General features: G+C 39.0%; 1 protein-coding gene across 1 annotated transcript in view; it reads right to left on the bottom strand.

The window, feature by feature from the left end:
• LDAH (lipid droplet associated hydrolase) overlaps positions 1-20,743 on the bottom strand; it is a 127,082-nt gene that overhangs the window by 9,197 nt on the left and 97,142 nt on the right. The window contains exon 6 of the mRNA XM_075049049.1: positions 7,855-7,937. Within this exon, the coding sequence (XP_074905150.1) occupies positions 7,855-7,937 (83 nt within the window). The remainder of the gene's footprint in view (positions 1-7,854; positions 7,938-20,743) is intronic.

Genomic DNA, 20,743 nt, shown 5'->3' with positions numbered 1-20,743 from the left:
AATGGTAGGAAACACTGGTGTGCAGTTTATGATTTGCACGGATCTGTAAAGTCCATATTTTCCTGTGGACTGTGCATGCTGTAAAGACATCCTGAGTCAGCACAACCACTGTACCAGCAATGGAAAACTGCTGCCAACTTAAGCATTCAAAAATGGTGAGTCAGGCCCCCAAAATAATGAGACTAGCTTAAAAATAAACAGATTTACAAAACAATAAATAGAAGGTTCTTTCTATTTTTCTTCTGGGCTTAAACTTTTCAATATTTGCATTTTTAACTTTTCTGCCATGTGGGGGAGAGGATTGTTTTTTATTCTTTTGCAATATTGAATGCAGAGACTTCCAGGTATTCCTGACTCAGAAGGGAAATGGCATCTACCACTGGACATGACAAAGATTTTACATGATTCCTGATGCAATACCCTGCTTGTTATGAGTGACTAAACCATGTCCTTTCAGGATCTGGTGATGAGGGCAGAGTAAAGGGGATGTGGGTTATCTTTGCCAGCCATTTCAATACTGTGTTTGAAATAGTTACACAATTGCTAAGTTTCAAATAGTTTTAAAATAACAGCAAAGTTCTCATAAGCTGTTTTACCATGAAATTGTTCAGAAGTATTTTCAGCCTTAGCTTCTGTAAAATAAACCACAAGTCAGAATAGGGCTCTGTCATCCTAGTACCCTGTAATATGGTATGTGTACTCAAACACTGCACAATGATGGCAGCTGCTAAGTAAACATCAGAAGAATCTGAGATTTGTATCAACAGGATGTTTACATTTTAAAGAGTTTCTAAGAAAATAATAAAGATTTCCTGCAGTTGACTCCATTGGTGCTTGTTTTAGTATGTATGACAGTTCACAGAAGTATAAATTACAGAGAGATTTCTTTTGTGCCTCTTCTGTAGCTGTCATAGGTCAACACTGAAAAACAAATCCAAAAAGTCAAAAAATATTAATTGAGTTTCCTCTATCTCTCTGGAATTTGGTACACGTTATAACAACTTTAGGATCTTATTACATGGGCAGGCACCACTCCAGCTGATGGCAAAGAGCGAAGGACTGATCTCAGTGGATATAAACTAGCGGCACATGTGCAATGGCAACAAGCAAGACTGTACCAGTGTCCTTGCTGAAATCCTTGTCTCTGATACATTAACTTTTTACCAGTGTTACTCCCACATGCATTCACTGGTTGAGACAGCAGCTTCTCTCTGGGTGACATCTATCAACAGTAACCAATGAATAGTTTCATTTGCTCTTGGATGAAAACTAGTTTAAAAGGCATTAGCCCAGAATTAATTTTAGTTTCAAACAAGGTTTATAGAAAATGACTTAGCTTCTCTGGAATTATGAAAGCGTCTCCACCTTATCCTGCCAAAAGAATAGTATAAACGACATGGGAACAGACTGGTTTCGGACGTGCTTTTTTTCTGGACTTGCTTCAGTTGTACTTTGGCTTTACTAATCAGTTTCTGGGAAGAATTCAAAGAGCTGGCGTTGCCCTAGGAAGCCTTAAATGCTTTGGGATCTGGTTCTCCAAGACACCATCTCCCTTCCCTTGTGATCCTGCCGTGGTTGAGGTCAGCCGGTTTGATGGCAAGGTCTTTGGAACTTGCTTCTCAGCTTGTTTTACCAGAACTGGGATTTCTCAACTTTCCAAGGGCAGAGCTAAGCCAAACTTCTTCTGATGGACCACTCTGAGAAGAGGCAGTTGACAATCTGGGGTACACAATGCTATTTTTAAATACTAACCTGTAGGGGTTGTAGTAAAGGTGTAATGGGTAGTTCAAGTGTTCGTGGTGATTTTATTTAACATAAGGAACGTGGCCAGTTTTGTTAAACCAACATAAATATTAAACAAAACTAGCTTCCCTGTCTGGAAAGGGAGTGAAGAAACATTTTACTTTCAGAGAAATTAGGATGCAAACCCTGAGACACAATGAGATGTAGTGGCTACTTTGCAGGTAATTCAAGATGCATCACTGCTCTCCCCAATGCCAGGTACAGTATTCTACCAAATGGGCAGGGTGCGGGCTCCCTGTTTTCATGCCTTTGTCAGTGTTAATTGGAAATTTGGTAAACTGAGGAAGGGGAAAGGGCTTCTCTTTAACTTAGCTGGAGTTTGTTAGCAATGCTACTGGCTGCTTTGTATGTAGACCCAAGAGATCAAGTGAGGCCACTTCTATTTCCACTTTCTCACAGATAATTAAGGGTCAAACTGAATGCAAAGTAAAAATGTGTTTTAAAAAAAGGATGCACAGGATTTATCAACAAACCAGGGCGAATAACTTATTTATACTCTCTATGTTACTTTCAAAGACTTAAAAGCATTTTGAGGGTATGTATTTAGATGTGTCAGGAACATGAATATTTCAGAAGTCAAGTCTGTATAAATACCAAAATAAAAACAAACAGACCTGAAACCACTATTTAAGCAAAACTGTTACTGGGCTAGATTCTTCCAACCATATTTACTGCAAACAGTTATTTCCCTCTGACTATCAGCCTGACACTGTCTACATTCAGTGGGACTTATCTAAGGTGAATCAGTCAGATCTCTCTTGTAACAGCAGGATCAGCATCTGGCCATAAGTGGCAATTTTGTTCACCACTGTGCAATGAGCTCTGTGGCAGAGGGAGGGAAGGTAAGCGATTAAGGGGTAGTAAGGGTTGGATGGTAACTTCTTCAGTATTCTTCAGAAGGCTGGGAAATATTGCTGTCTTTGCTCATTGTGTGTAGCACGCACCTTATACCCATCCCCAAAATCCTGGAAAATCACGTAATTGCTTCTTTATTAGAATACCACACAGCACGAACGATGGTAACAGGAGCTCAGTTACCGAAAAAGTGAAATATCACAGATATGCATTGAACTTTTTGAATGCTCACTGGGATCCTTTTCCATCAAGGAGGGAAACTGCTGTTCCCCAGTTAGGCATTCTGGGTGCTTCAAAGAGAAGGTTGTTCTCGTGGTTAATTGACACAGGCACCAAAATCCCCAAGCACATGTGCAACTTCCCTAACTTCAACTCTGCACCTCCAGGGAGTGCAGGCCAAAAAGGATGTGAGACCAGCCAAAAAAGAGGTGTTCTTGGCTCAAGAGAGCACTTTGCACCTATTCAGAAAGAGTGTTTGGAAGGTTTTTCACAAATGTAGGCAAGCAGCTCACTCAGGCTGTGGGCAGGCAAAGTATTTGTAGTATTCTGTTAACCACTTATCTTCAGATCATGCTTTTCTCACTGGGCATAATTACTAAACCCCTGTGGATGTCTACAGAGACTCAAACAAAAGCACCGGGCAACATCAGAACAGCTGCTTCAGGGGCCAAAATAGTTCTTGGTTGCTCAGTTTTAAAAATTTTCTCTATCGAAGACAATTTTTCAAAAGACAAACCTAGCACTTTTCTGTGGAAAGGAAATGCTTCATTTTTGCAATTTTTACTCTAAATCTCTGCATATCACTGTTTAGCTGATACTCTTGGAGAACACATTTTGTATGGTATTATTGGTGTAATATAAACATGTATTACTTTAAATTCTAAATACACCATTGAAATAAGCAGTAAGTGGTAGTCATATACTTCATTCATTTAATTTTTTCAAAACTGAATTTCTTCCTCACCTAACCATCTATATATGGGTGATTATAAGCCACTCACAATACAGACTTCCTCAATCTGAGTGAAAATAGGTTCATGTGTCCATAAACTTCCAGTTTATACTTTTTCCCATTTGATTTAAAATGATTCTTCTCAGACAACGGATTTTTTTTCATCTTTGTATCTCTGCTTCAGATGTTTCCTGTCTTTTTCCTTACACAATCAATGTATCTGTTACACCAGACCACTGGCAAAACTAAGCTCAAGGAGCATATAAGTGTTTCTTGGTTTAACATGCTAACCAAAAGAATCATGATTTTTAGTTGCTGAAGGAGATGATTTATGGTCTTAAGAAATTATGAACCACTATAGAAAGTTCACTGCTAAACCGATTCAAGACTTCCTGAAGTCTGTGGGAGCTCTTCTATTGATTTAGATGGGCTTTGGAACAGATCCTACACTTAAAAATAGGACTACTGTGTATTACACATGGAGTAATGAACAAAATATATCTCAGTAAATATAAAATCTGAGGGGTGATTTTTTTAAACAAAATTTCCTCTGTAAGCACCCTAGTTTTACCCTTTAATGCAGTATCTTCTTGATTACAACAGGTTTATAAGCTTACTTGATGGAAAAAGAGTCAGTAAGACTAAGTCTTAAAATAAAGCAATGAATGTGGCATGATGCAGACTTAAAAAGTTAAGTGCTGTAGACAGCCTCTATATAGAAATATCACTGTCCATTGCAGGCACGCTAGCGAATGCCCAACATAACCATTTTCTCTTTCCTTTTTAAACTTTTATTCTATTTGTAAAAGCTCTGTGATGCTCAATGCTGATCCATCTTTTCAGAATACGGAATTACACCCACTTCCTTTTGTGCAAGAATTACAATAAACTTCCTTTAGTGCAGTAGTATCTTTGCCTCCAGTTTCTGTTAGGAAAGGGAGTTGGTGTTATTACAGTGAAAGAACGTAGCTCAGCTGGCTTAGACACAATCAGCTGATGATAATTAACCATCAAAGTTGAGCAAATCTTGTATCAGTATCCCCTATCTTATTTGTTTGGATTTTGTGATTTATCATAACTCCCTGTACCATGGCAGTAAGAAGCCTGCATTCATGTACTGCTTGATCCAGACGAATAGCTTTAGAGCCAATATTTTAAATGCTCTATCATGTATTACTTTGTTAGAAGACAGGTCTCCATCCTCCTCATACAGTTCCACTGCTATTTAATGTGTACAACTTCTGTCTTTAGAAGATTATAAGTGAAATACCTCACTTAATTATCCAAACAATATTCCAGCTCCCATTCTTTCAACATAAATCTGAGCAATTAGTACTGTTAGACTAAGAATCTGGGGTCTGGAGATAAAATTTCTCCTGGTCCCTAACTAGTAATAATTATAGTTAAACCTGGGCATGGAAAGATTGGAATAATTTAGTGTCTCTTCTTCTTTCTTCTTCAGATCACAGAATGCAAATAAGATCCAGAAATAACTTTTCTATTCCACAGCAGCTGGCAAAGTCAGGTGTTAAGATTGGCTTTTAACATATGATCACAGCGACTACTAAACAGTATAAATTTTTTGAAGTGACAGCTTGCCAGTTCTATAGCGACTTGGACTATAATTCCTGTTTTTATAAACTTCCAACCTTTATAAGTTAAGCTCATTTTTATTGTCAATACACTTCAAATTTAACATAATGCCAAGTCAATTTTTTTCCTTAATTCTTGCATTCCCAGAAATTACTAGAAGATGAAAAAAGAGAAGCATGTAGCTTCATTTTTAGACCTGCTTTTTCTTCAGTTTGCCAACTGCTTATAAGCTCGCTTCGCTTTTTGTTTTCTTGAGCATGTTTGCCACTTTAAAAGTATGAGGACATAGAAGAATCAATAAAAGAAAGTTAACACAGGTTTAAAAAAGCTCCTGCCTGCCAAGGCCATGCTTAGACTGACAGAGTCAACAAAAGCACAGATGAAGCAGACTAGGACACCTGCAAACTCTTACCGTTGGCTATGGGCCTTCATTCAGTACAAGAAATAAGTATTTTTGTGATGTGAAGCATCTGAGTAGACCACTTGAAGTCACTGGAGCTGCAGCTGATTGTCACCACTATCATCCTCATCCAACAGATTTTTACACTTAACTTCAAGCAGGTGTGCTTGTGATTAAAATTTCCAAAAGCACCTGAAGTCCTGCTCCTGCAAACTCTTCATTTTTGCACCCTGACTAACAGGATAACCTGCAGTCTTACCCTCAGTTTCAGGGCACTAACAGGCCTTACCAGGGACTCTGACCCACACTCCTTGCCTGTGGGTTCAAGGGTCTCCACCTCTGTCCCTTGCCTTTAGTCTCTGCCTCTCAAGCTGCATTGTAGGAGCATCTGTCTCCAGCCCTAACCCTGGCCCTGTGTCCTAGATTGACATTGGACCTACGTTGTACATAACTTGTTGCCTGGATGGATCCCACCTTGCAGCTTGCCTTCTGTCATGTCTTTGGCCATCCCTCCTGGATGAACTTTGGAGCCACATCGTAGCCTTGTCTCTATTCCTGTCTCCTTTTGCTCCTGACTGGATTCTCTGAAGGGATACTGGACCTGGTTCATTGCTTTGCCTCATCTGGGACAGTCGATAGACTCTGCTACCTTGCCCTGCTTGGGTGCTGTGGGACTGGACCCTGCTTGGTGAGGGCACTGCCTGTGCTGGGGTCACCTTTGGCTCCCAGTTCCCTTTCTCGCAGGGAACAGGCAGACCCTGCAGCTCCCTGACATTTGGAGAGGTGATTCAGTCAGTAAAATGAACCGTTTTCCTTGAATTCATTGGGCTTTAGATCAACCCATGGAAGTTTTGTTTAAGACAATGAGAGTATTTGCAGCCTGCAAGATCAGCCCTTCAGTTTCTTCACTGAGATTCTCCCTGAAGTGCAGAACTTCAGATGCTCTGCAATAAAAACGTGAAAACCCAGGCATGCTTAGTGCAGCGTAGCATTCCTTGTTCATGTGTGCTATTTCAACTCATTTGAAAAAAGTAGAACTATCTGAACATACCTTTCAAAGTGCAGAGAAGGCAAATGGGATAAGTAAACAATAAATCAATTTTCAGCCAAAAAAAGACTGATCTACGAAGTGAACTTTGTACCCTATCTATTTACAAGGCACAAAGTAATCTTAGAGATCTAGGACCTCTGTCCCAGAAAATTCCATTCTCCAAGGAAAATCTCTGCCAGTGAAAAGTGCTGGAATCATTCTTCCAGCAAAAAGTCAGGGATGATACAAAAAAATGGAGGGAAGGAAGGGGACACAGTAGAATAATATGTTATCCTGATTATCTACTCACACAGAGGCTACACCAATAGTAGTTCATTACATGTGACAGTTTTCTGGCTCATAAGCCACCTGGAATTGTCTGACCATGGCCACACTATTAAATTCTCTCTGCCTCCGAAACAGGGTGACCACATTGAAACTCCAATTAGGAACAGTTCCTGGCCTTTGCCAACCCCTGAACTGTGCCTGGGAATTGACTGAGAGAATGCTATCAATCCAGACCAAAATTGTACCAGGATCTCTTTCAACAATAAATCCGTACAGACAAGAAAGTTCGGTGCAGGAGAAAGGTCCCCGAAACTACTTCATTTACTTGTGTAGCAGTAGCTCTAGACCCCAAGGAATGCACTTTCTGTATCTTTCTCTTACACTACAGTCGAATGGCTGAAACTGTGGAGCCATATAATTTTGCTGACTCCTCTCTATTATGTATTCATGCCATGGAAAAAATCAAGCCTGCAGAATCCCAGGATACTAACTGACACCACACAACACAGATGGTACATGTTCTGCTTGACCTGTCCAGCAGCAAAGTCAGAGGATTTGGTCAATCAGCCTGCACTCATGTCCTGACTGGCCATCTGCCTGTCTGATCAGAACCCAGGCAACTACTGGCCTCACCGGGAACCACATCTTAGGCTTAGCCAGAACATAGACTGTTTCTCCTGCACCAAGGAAAACATACCAGATGGGATACTACATCTGACAGTGGTAAATGCTACATCTACAAAGGTGTGGATCGATGACATTTTAATGATCAGTGACCCCTTTAATGGCTTTTCCAAAGTCAACGGAATGACACTAACATATAAAAGCAGAATCAAGCCTGCTGAAATTCTGGTTTTGCACAAATATAACTGGATATGACATTTCCTCATGCATGTGGGCTTCCCAAGAAAACTCTGAGGATTAAATAGTTACCTTCTTTAAATTTTGCTTTATAGTTGTACTGTCTCTCTCCACAACCTTCATCATTTCTTGGCTTGCCATATACAAGATGTTGGCTGCAGAAAAAGAAACATGCAATAACTTAAGTACACAGCACATTTTTAGAAAAAACAATACGGGCCCAACCCTGCAAAATTAAGGCAACTAGAGCAGTCACCACCCTGACAATCCCACCAAAAAGAATCCCACTGACAGAAAGGGCAGAATTTATCTCACCTAAGTGAATCATTAAAAAGGGCATATAGACTAAATTAAGTCACCCCCCCAATTCATTCCATGATTAATGGAAAGAGAAAGACCCCTTTGGAACATAACTCTATCCATCTATCTTATAGGCTCCTGAATCAGCCCATGGCGATGACTTTCTCTCTCCTGATCACAGAAGGAACTTTGATGTCTAGCTTTCACTACATACTTTTACAAATGTAAAGGTAAGCATGATACATCACCCATGAAGTGTTTGCAAGAGTGGGCTTTTAAATACTAAGCATACATTAAAAGGCATTATTAATCAATAGATTATTAAATTATTGACATTTCAATATGCAAGTCATTCAAATATTCAACATAACAAATAATAGAAATAACGACAAATATAAGTATCACTGAAAACTGCAGTCCAGCATAATATTGATTGTACTTACCCAGACAGGACTGGACTGGACTGGACACCAAATGTCTAAGCCTTACCTTTCTGGAATGTAAAGTACTAAAAACGGCTCAGTGCAATTTATTGTGAGTTCATCTGCAAGATACTGTCTCAGAGACGTAAATAACCGAGTCTAACATTTGGACATCTAATTAAAAGCTGTCTAATTTTATAAGATGTTGAGTTCTGGCAGATCCCATGTATGTTAGACAGCAGTGGGAACTAAGCACTTTGGAAAAGCGGGTCACTTTGCCTGGATGCCTAAATATTCATAAATTTAAACAATTTGACACAGAAGGATCACACTGTGTCCACCTAGCCTGGTGTCATGGTTTAACCCCAGCCAGCAACTAAGCACCACGCAGCCGCTCACTCACTCCCCGCCCCCGCAGTGGGATGGGGGAGAGAATCAGGAAAAAAAGAACAGTTTAATAGGACAGAAAGGAAGAAAATAATAATGATGATGATAATAATAACAACAGTAATAAAATGACAATAATAACAATAAGAGGATTGGAATATACAAAACAAGTGATGCACAGTGCAATTGCTCACCACTCACCTACCAATGCCCAGTTAGTTCCTGAGCAGTGATCCCTCCCAGGGCCACTCCCCCCAGTTTATATACTAGACGTGACGTCACACGGTATGGAATACCCCGTTGGCCAGTTTGGGTCAGCTGCTCTGGCTGTGTCCCCTCCCAACTTCTTGTGCCCCTCCAGCCTTCTTGCTGGTTGGGCATGAGAAGCTGAAAAATCCTTGACTTGCTATAACCACTACTTAGCAACAACTGAAAACATCAGTGTGTTATCAACATTATTCTCATACTAAATCCAAGCCATAAGACTATACCAGCTACTAGAAAGAAAATTCACTCTGTCTCAGCCAAAACCAGGACACCTGGCTTCTGTTACAACAAAACCTACAGAAGTTCGGCAAGAAATTTCAGCTCACAGTCTAAAACCTGGCTTTGAACAAGCACACATCTGTTAGATTATGAGTTTTGCTGCTAGAATAAACCTCATGTATTCAAGTGCAGAATCAAGAGTTGCTACATGACCATCAATGTTGCATTATGTCTGCAGATAGCGAGAGGTCCTCCAAAGCATGTTCAGACTTAACCAGTTTTAATAGGGGCTATCCATTTCTGACATCAGTGCTGTACTGAAGAAATGTGCAGATATCACCATCCAAAGAATTAGCACTTCTTTTATCCTTTTTCTCTGCCCAGTCACCTTACTGTGCTAATAAGATGGCCAAGGCTCTCCTGTCCTCATGATCTGAAGCCTCTATGCTTGTTGGATCACAGAGACATTCATAAACTATATGTGGGAATGAAGGGCAGTGTTCCTCTCCTTTTTCACCAGTTTGCAAAACCAATGGAAGACCCTGAATGGCTAAATTACCTTAAAGCATTTCAATTTCCAGGTCCTAGAATGACTGAAAGTATTCTAAAATACTAAATCCTCTCCTGAAAAACAGGAGAAAATGGAAAGACTTTGACAACTTTAAAAATCTGAACCAATGAAGTTTTGTGCATAAACAGTTAAGGACAGTGTTGGATCTGATAATGCTCTGACACAGGAGTAATACTTTCTAACAATGTGTGATAGGGGAGGAAATGGCAAGCACATAGGTCTTTGGTGGTGACCAAAACATGGAGTTGGCTGAATTCCAGCAGTGCCTTAAGGAAACAGAACGCCACCAGAGAGATGAGTGATGGCTCCAGAGATCAAATGTTAAAAGACAAAGCCAGTGCTCTCAAGTGACAAAAAAAAAAATAATCCTAGAAAGTAGTATCTACTTCTGAGCCAGCCAAAGAAGATGCAATTCAGTTATATGCCTGCAGAGCTCTGTCTTTTTCAATTAAACATTGAATGCAGCTCGTGCAAGTTCTTCCTCTCCTAGACAAGATGAAAGGGTTGCAAATGTGACATCATATAGACAATCCAGCAAATTTGCTGGTCCCATCCTATTCTACTCGGCAAAGGGGCCCCTGTGCAGTTTTGTGTCTAGCAACCGCATCCTGTGGTACAGCTGGCAAAAGTCTGTCCATCTACAGCATTATTAAGTTCATACCCTGACACTGGTCTTCTGTTTCTCAATTCAGCTCCAAACACCAATGCATTTATACACCTTTGTTTTTAGGACACACGTTACAATGCACCTTCAAAAATCATCTAGGAAAACCTTAAGTGAGAGGTGTGAAAGACAACGAGGAATTCCATAGGTATTTAATTAATTTCAGACTGATTCCTGTTTCTAATGTGACAAATGTGACTTTAATGCTCAAAATGCCTACCTATAAATGAAGCTAGCTGTCTGTCAAAAGCACTGCTCTGTGTTGGAAGGAAAGGCAGAAAATGGAGAGCAGCCCTTGCTACCCTAGGTGCTGGTCCTTCAGGTGATGGATGTGGCTTACTATGGATTTAAAAGATTTTACAAAGCACTAAGTGCAAGACCCTTGATTTGGCAGGCTATCTGTGGCAATAGCACTTTTACCCAACCCATTATATGAGGATTTCAGTATGCCGGGCTTTCTATTTTCCAGTCCAGAATAAGGTTCTTGTTAGTAGGACATGGTGGATAGCCTACCTGCAGTCAGAACTTTTGCCATTACCTTGCAGCATCAGCAGTGGATGGTAGCCAGGAATGAAAACACTGCTGGCCATCAGTGCAGAACTTGACACATACCAGTTCCTTCAACGTTACTGGGATTCTGCAGCCAGGTCTCCACCTCCAGTTCAGTCATACAGCAAAAATGGGAACAGTAAGTGCTCCCCTTCTCCCATCTTACTGGTTTCTCTGTCTACCTCTTGTTCTTGGTGGGTTCTGGCTCATATTCTGAGTTGCTCTTATGTTTTTGTCAGTAAAAAATAAGAAATGAAGTGGAATTCACACACTTATTAAACTTAGATTAGCCATAAAGATCCTAAAGGTAAAACTGTAAGACAGCAAAGGCAATAATGACAGTAATTTAAAAGGAACCATCTCTGAAGGCTTGTGTACTGTGTAAGAAAGGGAACCAGGAAGGCAGGATTAAGCTAAACCGGATGAATGGCAAGGTTCAAGAGTCTATTTCAACCAAACAGAAATCCTTCAAATTTTGGAAACATGATCCTAGGGAAGCCAATAAACAGGAACTTAAACTTCAGCAGGCGTTAAGTAAGAGGAAATTGCAAAGAGCAAAAGTAGGTTTCCAAGAACAAACATTAAAAGATTAAAAAATAAACAATAAAATATTCCTTAGATGTATCAGAAACAAGAGGCCTACAACAGAACTTGTACAGGCTAAGGGAGTAGCTAAAGAAGATAATTACACTGTTTGGAAGCTAAATGACTTTCTTTTTTTTGCATCCAACTTTCTTGTTCTGTGCATTCAGGAGGTTTCTTCTCTCTATATTCTTTTTCTGGCAATAACAATTTCTCTTTGTGTAGTGAGGTATCAAGAAGTAGCAACAGTGAGGAACACAGAATATATCAGGGCTAGAAGGTACATTTAAGAGGTTTAAAGAACTTTAAATAAAGAATTGCTGAGCTGATAACAATCCTGCTTCGTAAGAACCACCCTGTCCTGTGGCTTGGGGAATAGAGAATGCTAATTGCTACTGATTTTACAAAGGAAAATAGCATTTTACTGATCTATAATTTCTTAAGCATTTCAATAAACACAACCAGATGACAAAAATTACTGGTCTTCTAAAAGCTCTCTGTTACATTTCACACAATAAACTTTGGTTGAAAATAAACACCTGTAAAAGGAAAGGTTGTAAAGGGTGAAGAAATAGTCTGGAAGTGAAGAAAAAAGATTAGGATTAGATTAGATGAGATGTTATCACAGCAAGGAATAAGGTCTAGATTCACCACAAATATAAAAAAAAGTAGTAATCATTACTGAAATCTCTAAATAAACACTGAACACACCTGGTGATTTGATCATTTCTGGGGTGGGTCAAATCACCTCTCAAGATGACTCTCTTTTCAGCGATAAGACCTTTAGACCTTAACTTGAATTAAGTGCCTGAACTGAAGTGGGATGAATCCTGGCCTAACATTCTAGTCCAGCTTCATATTAAAACCATGGGTAACTTATTTCTTAAAGATCTAGTCAACGGATAAGTAGTTTATTGGCAGCATTTGTACAGGACACGATGCTAGTGAGTTTGTGAGGATCAGGCAGTGAGAAATGTGAGAGAGACCTAAAAAGGAGACAGAAGAAATTAACACACTAGCAAATGAAATTCAAGTTGAAGAACTGGTAAGGAACATACACGAGGAAAAAAAATCAAAACATTCTCTTCCCTTACAAGCTTCTAAATTAATGTAAAGAATGGAATCAGAAACCAGAGACTCCTAAGATGACTGTTGTTCACTGTGGACATTTAATCAAAATTCCAATCAAATCATGTATTATGTTTCATAAATAGTAGGAGGATGATGAGACAGAATTCTGCAGTACCATTACAGAAATCGCATAACATGACCACACCTGAAGAACTGTGTATGCTAACAGTCACGACCTTTGTGGGACACTGCAAAACTGAAAATGGTGGTAAAAACAGTCAAAGAAGTACAATTACAGATGTGTTGTTGCCATCATGTTCATGATACTACATAATATACTGTTTTTCCCTCTTACAGCACAATACATTACAATGCAAAACAATAAAAGGAACTACTTTTTTAATGTCATATGCAATTAACTATGAACCTTACTGTCATAGGAAACTGATAAGCATACGTATTTGCCACATTCATATCTAAGCACGCTGCCCTGAGCTCCTCTAATTGTAAATACAGTTAATATGATTAATCTTACGGCAAATACCTACAAAGGTCAGATAACTTATACTTCCAAAAATCTCTCCTTTCAGGTACTGTTCTCTAGATCTGCTACCATTCTTGCTTGGTTTCTGCTGGATACAGCCAGTGGCTCATCTCTCTCTCGAATTTTACTGATGCAGTATTTCAGCTCATGCTGGAGAGTGTCTCTCTCTCCAACAGTAGAGCTGTAGCTCTTTCAGCTCATGTACCTCTTCATATGTACGAAAATCATGTCTCACTTTACAACGTGACATGTTAACCCACATCAGCTTGTGACCCATGATATTCCCAGGATTTTTTCCTGCAGAACTGTTGTTTAACCAGTGATTTACCATCCTTGTACTTAATGTACATACAGAACAACTGGTCTCTTTAAGGAATGACAGCATTCTCCTCTCCCTGCCCCCCAATCACTTCTCCTAGCTTGTGAAGGTCATTTTGATCCTCTCCCTCTCCAGAGTATCTGCAGCATATCCTAGCATGGTACTATCTGTAAAATGAGTAAACACGCACTGTATTCCATCAGTCACATCCCACAGCTACTGAATAGTAAAGGAATGAAGATAAGACTGTTACAAAACCCTACTAGCTACATCTTCCCAGATTCAAAAATCCTTCTGAACCCCATTTTCCAAACAGTCCTACATCTGACTAGCTGTTGTTTCAGGTATGTCATATTTTCCAAACTTTGTTATAAGAACGTAACAGGAGACACTGTAAAAATCTTTACTAAGGCCAAAATATCCTAAATCTACTGCTTCCCTCTAATCCATGTTACATTGTAAGATGTTTAATGTCTGTGGAAAGCTGTACTGAAAGAGATACCATCATAGAGCAGGAACAGTAACCTTCTCTCTTGCTGCTCTGGAATGTCAAACTGGGCTTCTTCAGAAAAGCTATTTTTCTCAAAAGCTAAGTCACAAGTTCAGGGAGAAATGTCTCTGCTATTTCCTAATGCCATACTCTGCTAACCTTGGCATTTTTTGAATATTTAGTTCTTTCCTTTTAAAAAAACCCTTGTTCTGTTTCCTTATTTCATCAATACCAAACTGCTTTTTCAAAGGAAACAACTTGGAAGGATTCACTTGCTTTTTGTGTGTAATTAGAAAGCCATCTCAAAAGGCTCCCAGGGACTGTTACTATGAGCATTTCAGCAGCTCTGAAAATCAGGCTGTGAACTGGGCACAACCAGAAGCTGAGACATACAAAATGAATGGCCTCTGAAATCTTTCACTAGGCTATGCAGAGGAAAGTCATCTTGTGAGATCACCTCGTCAGTGCTTGCTACCTGGTGTTAGAGTCGCTGGAAAGACTTCCAACCTGTGCTAATGCTTCCTTTAGCTGAAAATCTAAAGATTCCCAGAATCATTACCAAGAGCCCTGGAAAAATGTTTATTGGTTTTGATTGTCATGATTTCAAGTACAATATAAAATGCAACCTAGAGCCCACGTGCTGAACTTCCTGAGTGATGAAGCTGTCTCACCAAAATCTGTAGAATGAGTCACTGCACAAATTGAAGCACATCCAGGAGTCTGCAGGACCCTGGCTCAAAATGCAAACATAGGGAATTGCAATAATGGGCTGTGTGGAAGTTATATCAGAGTTGTGACCTTGGTGTCCGTGCTAAAATTAGGGTGAACATGTAGCTTCAGCCTGTTTGGCGTTCACCACTGTATCCCACTACTCACTGAAGAAAGAAATATCTAGAGTTTAGTAAAGACAAAGTAAGACTGAAATTAGTATTCTGAAAAATCATTACATGTGAAAGATAAGACTGAATGTGGGATGAAAGGTCAGGAGGCCTGGAATTTTTCTGAACTACCACTGAAGTCCTCTGAGACCCTGTGCAAATTACAAAATCTGTATGTCTCAGTTTCCTCATTTTAAAAACATGCTTCAGGCTGCTATGACAATGAAGTGGTTTTTGTAGATTGTCTTAAGAATAGTTGAAGTGAAAAGCATTGTGTAAACATAATGACTATGAATTAGTCCTTGAAAAATATATTTCTTTAACAATAATGAAATTTACAGAGCCAAATTGATCATGTCCCTTTAGAATTGCCCACTACTACCTTGAACATTGTATTTTACAGTGATCAAATAACAAAATCTTCACAGCTATCTGATCAAGAATACATCAAAAACAGAGCTAAGGGCTAGTCTGGTAAGTACCCAAAGCCAAGACGTGTCTCTGTGAGAAAACTGTACTTGTTGAACTTCAAATCCCTCTCTAAACCGGCTTAGTGAAGCCAACACAAAAGGCTTGGAGGACACAATACTGCACAAACATACACTTCTGCATATGATCTGCTACCTCTTTGCTTTTAACAGAAATGCTTAAAGTGATAATGTTAAGTATTTGAAGGATCGGACCTGTCCTGTAGTTTGAAATAGGTATGTCTTCCATCAATCCCTAACTGATACTTGGTTCAACTGAAATAAACTGATCTTGTCATAAAATGAAGATATATGCAGTGTTTGCATGAGCTATATGAGAAGTTGTGCAGTTGATACAGTTTTCTACTGAAAGCAAGAGAGTTCTACCTGCTTGGTGAAGGAGGAACTTAACCAGTGATAAATCATGAAAACATTCAGCATTTTAAGAACACTGCCATGAGATGTGTAAATGAGATGAACACCAAATACATCGGTTCCTTTGGTAACTTGGATATTCAGGTCCTGAAATGAGAAGAGAGTTCTCATGGACATGAATGTGAGCACTTCAGAACTCCAGTTGGAGACCCGCACAGTGACTTGAGAGCACTCTACTTGGCATGGATGGTTTGCAGTATCAAGCCTGGAGCTGAATCCTAAATCCCGGCTCACAGAGATTTGACTCAAGAAGCCATCTCTATCCACTGAGGATACACGAACTGCAGTCCTTTCCTGAAAAGACTTTGGAAGAAAGGAACAAAGCTTATTCTTTTCTCATCCTTTGCCTGCATGGTAAAAGCCCAGTACCTCTGCGCTCTCAATTCCCATCTAGGAAACAGGCTCTAAAGATTTGGTCTTGAATCAGCCTAGGATTTCTAGGAAAGGAATGTATAGAAGCTCTTTAGCTTTTCCTGCCAACGTATTTTTGCTTATTCAATTTCTTTATCTGGTTTAACAGTCTAAAGCCAATTTCAGTGGTTTTTGGGTTAGTTTTTTTTTTTTGTTTGAATTTTCATGGTCTAATTCCATTCCTTCAAATCTGTACTTATATATATGCTGGACTGATATATTATGAGTCTGCCTGTGTCAGTGGGATAATCCAAAGCACAGAAAGTGAAGCATATAACATGAATCTTTGCAGTATCATGGCCTCTGTAAATATTCCTTCATGTGGGTTTTTCACATATCAACTAGGAAAGGAAAAGCACTTCTCAAAAAAAAAAAAGAAAAAAAGTGGCTGGAAACCTACAGAAACTGGCCAACATACCTGGCGACAGCTGTAGAATCCCAAAGTATTTTTATTACATTCTATTCCATCTCAAGTTGCTGGTACCCCTTGTAATTCATAACCAGATCACCAGAGTTTAACAATGAAAAAATCCATTGTTAATTATATAATTATCATAAACAATAAGGCCTTACAGCTTAAAAATGAAATCAAAGTTTTAACAGACAAATGCCGTGTTTATCATGCTTTTAACACATAAATACCTTCTTAAAATATCCTAACTGCTTATATGCAGATCTTTTATAGACACAGATTACCTTGAAAATGGAAGCCCTTAATTTATTCCCAGGTCAGGCTTATGAAATTAACTGCCAACTTAGTTTCTCCCCATGATCCTGTCAATGACCTTTTTCCTGCCCTGGTAGGATCATTCCCTCTCCATGGATTAAAGGTGATTAAGGATCAGTGTCAGTTTAGTCTCATACATTTGCTAAGCAGAGACGACAAACTGTGCCAAAATGTGTTTGATTTATTTGTGGGGGTTTTGTGATAGAGGAACCCCGATTGGGCTCAAATCAAGGATCCAGAAAAGAAAAGAGTGCTTTATATCATTGGTAGCTCTTTAACCCAAAGTGTCACAGCGAGGACTTAATATCCTTCAGCTAAATTATTAGTTTTCACGAACAATAATGACTGAAATCAATCAAGCTTTTCAGTGCTTAGGGTTATTTAACCACCAATTCAATTAGCCAGTTGTTAGATGAATACCTGTATCTATTGAGCTGAACTTCAAACACATTGATATATCCACAATGCATTCAAGCAAATAACGTATGAAATAGAAGATTTCCCGATTTTGAAGAAACACATGTCTAGCAGTGTTATTATTACTTTCTGAAGATTTTAGAGCTATATCCTAAACCAATGTGTTGTCAGTTGACTCTATGGATGTCAACATAACTATGCTGGAACTTGGAAAGCTGTGCTAATTTCAGGGAAGAAACATGATTCTAACTTGGGACAGATGAACTTTCTCTTTATACTTGATTCTTGAAGCAATACCGAGATTTCCTGTACTAGGACTGAAATATGTGTTTTTCCTCAAGTCTTTAAACTTCTTGCTTGATTATTGAACATCCAAAGATCATTTTCTTGCTTATTTGCAAGAAAAAGATTAGATTAGGGCTAGATTAATCGTAAATTTACGCTAGAAACTGAGAGGTCACATTATGTTGTCTGTGGAAATTCAAGGTGAGTTCGAACTATGTCTGTATGGAAAGAACTCTTAAAAAAAAAAAAAGACCTGCACATGGTACACATATCTGTAAAATATAACAGAGGGTTAAGTATTTCTGAGTTAACCCTGATAAACTTTGAGAGATACACATACCCTTGATTAATTTAAAAATCAACTCTGTGCTGTGGTGCCATGACTAGATCTCCTTCTCTGTGGTTTTGCTCTTTTTAGTCAGTATCTTAATTACGTAAAAACAATATTGTATTCTTTGCTGGGCTAAGCAGATGAATTTACTGTGATAGAAAGAATAGACAGAAAGAGATGCCATACTAGTGAAACAACAGAGACAATAACAAAGAAAAAAAACCTTTTCAACTTCATTGGCTAATGAATTTCAGGAAATAATCAGAATAGTTCCTTTTCCAACAAAAATGAGTGGTTGTGAAGATAGCCCCAATCTAGACACTTTAATGGATGCACACACACATTCTTTAATAGCTTGTTCATCAGACTAAAATAAACATAAGACTACAAAGGGTTACCCGAGCTCACTTCATTTCCCTACTGCTGTTGGCTTCAGATTATGTTGACTCTATCAACAAGATTGTGGTTGTAGGTGTAAATTTATTAAGTCCCACACATCAAAATATTGTTCTATTTTGTAAGTTAGTAGGAGCTATGCTCTGGAATGGGTACAGGAAGAAACATGAAGCCAAATTTTACTTCATGGTCCAGACAGCACAATTTCAGCAGCATTAACCTCGGAAGAACATACTATATGATTTTCCAGAGTGGACAAATTCAGAGGAAAAGGAGACTGCAGCTCTGCCTTCATCAAGCTTCCCAAATGCAAATCTGGTGCCACTACTCTTACCATATTTTGAAAAACCAACCCCCTGAGCAGATGAATACAGAGAGTGGAGAGACTTCTTATGCTGTCTTACTAAGGCCACCATATACTAAGGTATTGTCTTTTTTCACCAAGAAATGAACAAACTTTCTTTAGCTAGAACTGGAGGAGTTTGTAAGAGCCCAGCGAGCACCTTCTGACTGTGGTGCAGTCTATGGGTATTCTCTGTATTTCTATAGGGTATTCTGAGACCCTGCAGCATAGGCTTTCCTAGTCTATCTTATTCACCTTCAAACATTAAATGCACCACCTTTTCCTTTGACTTATCAATTTCTCAGCTTCTGCTTTGACAATTGTGAAGTCAAATTTCCACAGTCTGTTTTCTCACAACTGCTTTCCAACGATCAAAGTGTTGCTGCTTTTGCAGGTATAAATATGCACTGTATCTGCACTATTGTACTAAACGGAGCAAGGAACTATTTTGTGGCCCTGAGGCCAACTGGAATAGAATGGCTTTTTTTCACAGAATTGAATTTTTCCTCTACCAAAACTGCTTATAGGGAAGAGTGCATGGCACTGCTAACTCCTGAACCGTGCCTGAATAGTATGAGAATGCTAGTTGGAGAAGGCTAAAACCATACCAGAAAATTAATTAATAAACAGTATGGATGATCCTACTCCAGTGCTACCATGAGTTCTATACTCATTTAGCTGATTTCTAGAGGTAACCTACCTATCTTTGGCAGGTCCTACTATGTTTCTGTATCCTGCATTCAACATGCAGAATGCAGATTCATTCAGACATTCAGTCAGACATTTTCTGAACTTTCAGATCGGCTTTTAACTAATGCCTGACATTTTTTGCCTGTATTTTGGTTTCCTCAAACATTCTGTGTTGCATCTGGTTATCTGTTTTGCTTGGTTCTTACTATGGTAAATTGTCCCTCATTAGAGTTCTGAAATTCTGGATGCTACTCTTTCATCTTTAATTAGTGTGTATGAAATTGTAGGGCTGGAAGGCATCTCCATTGGTCTTTTTGTCTTAAGGAGAATCAATGATATTGCGACATTTTCAGCAGATACTTATCCATCCTGTCCTTAGGAAGCACAGATGATGAAAGTTTCATTATCTTCCTAAGAAACCCAGTCTAGAATTCCATTCTTATCATTAACTAAAATCTAATCTGAATCACCTTTTTGCAATGTATTCCATTACACATTACCTTGCCCACCATGGACACGTGGATTATTCTCCTTTACTTGAAAACTCTTACCATGTCCTTCAGTTGTCCCTTGTTTAGTCTAAACAACTCTAGTTTATTTATTTTTTTCCTTGAAGGTTGTAATTTCTTGATATCTGTCACGGGATTTACCTGATTAAATGTGGCTATCTAAAGCTTAATTTTTCACCCCTTCACAGTCAGTGGAAAAAACACAATTCATCTCATCCCAAAGTAGTCACCTATATTAGACAAGTGTTACCTATATCTCTCCACTGAGTATGACAGGATTTTAAGGGGATTAGTGGATGAATAGAGCTCTATGTTGTAGACATGTTAAGTATTTCTGTCCTAGCACAAATGTTACCCTTTTGTGAATATATTCAGCCAATCTGCCTCTCACCTTCAAATTCTCTGTATCAAACTGCCATATATTCTCTGCCAATTGCTTTCTCTGCTTCACATCTCTCTCTCTCTCTCTCTCAGGCAATACATTATAAGAACATAGCTGAACAGTCTATATGTTGACAGATTCCTTCCTCTACAGACATCAAGCACACTACATCATGGCACATTGGATGGCTTGGAATTTTATCAGAAAAAGTCTCTTGAATCCCATCTGTCATGGTTTGGTGGACACTCAACAGGTCTCCCTGTCTTTAACACCTGGATATCAGAAGTCCATCCATCCCCCTCCTT

The sequence above is a fragment of the Buteo buteo genome, chromosome 17 (assembly GCF_964188355.1).
Source record: "Buteo buteo chromosome 17, bButBut1.hap1.1, whole genome shotgun sequence".
Taxonomy (NCBI): Eukaryota; Metazoa; Chordata; class Aves; order Accipitriformes; family Accipitridae; genus Buteo; species Buteo buteo.
Note: the sequence above shows the minus strand (reverse complement) of the source record. Positions and strands in the feature narration are given on the sequence as shown.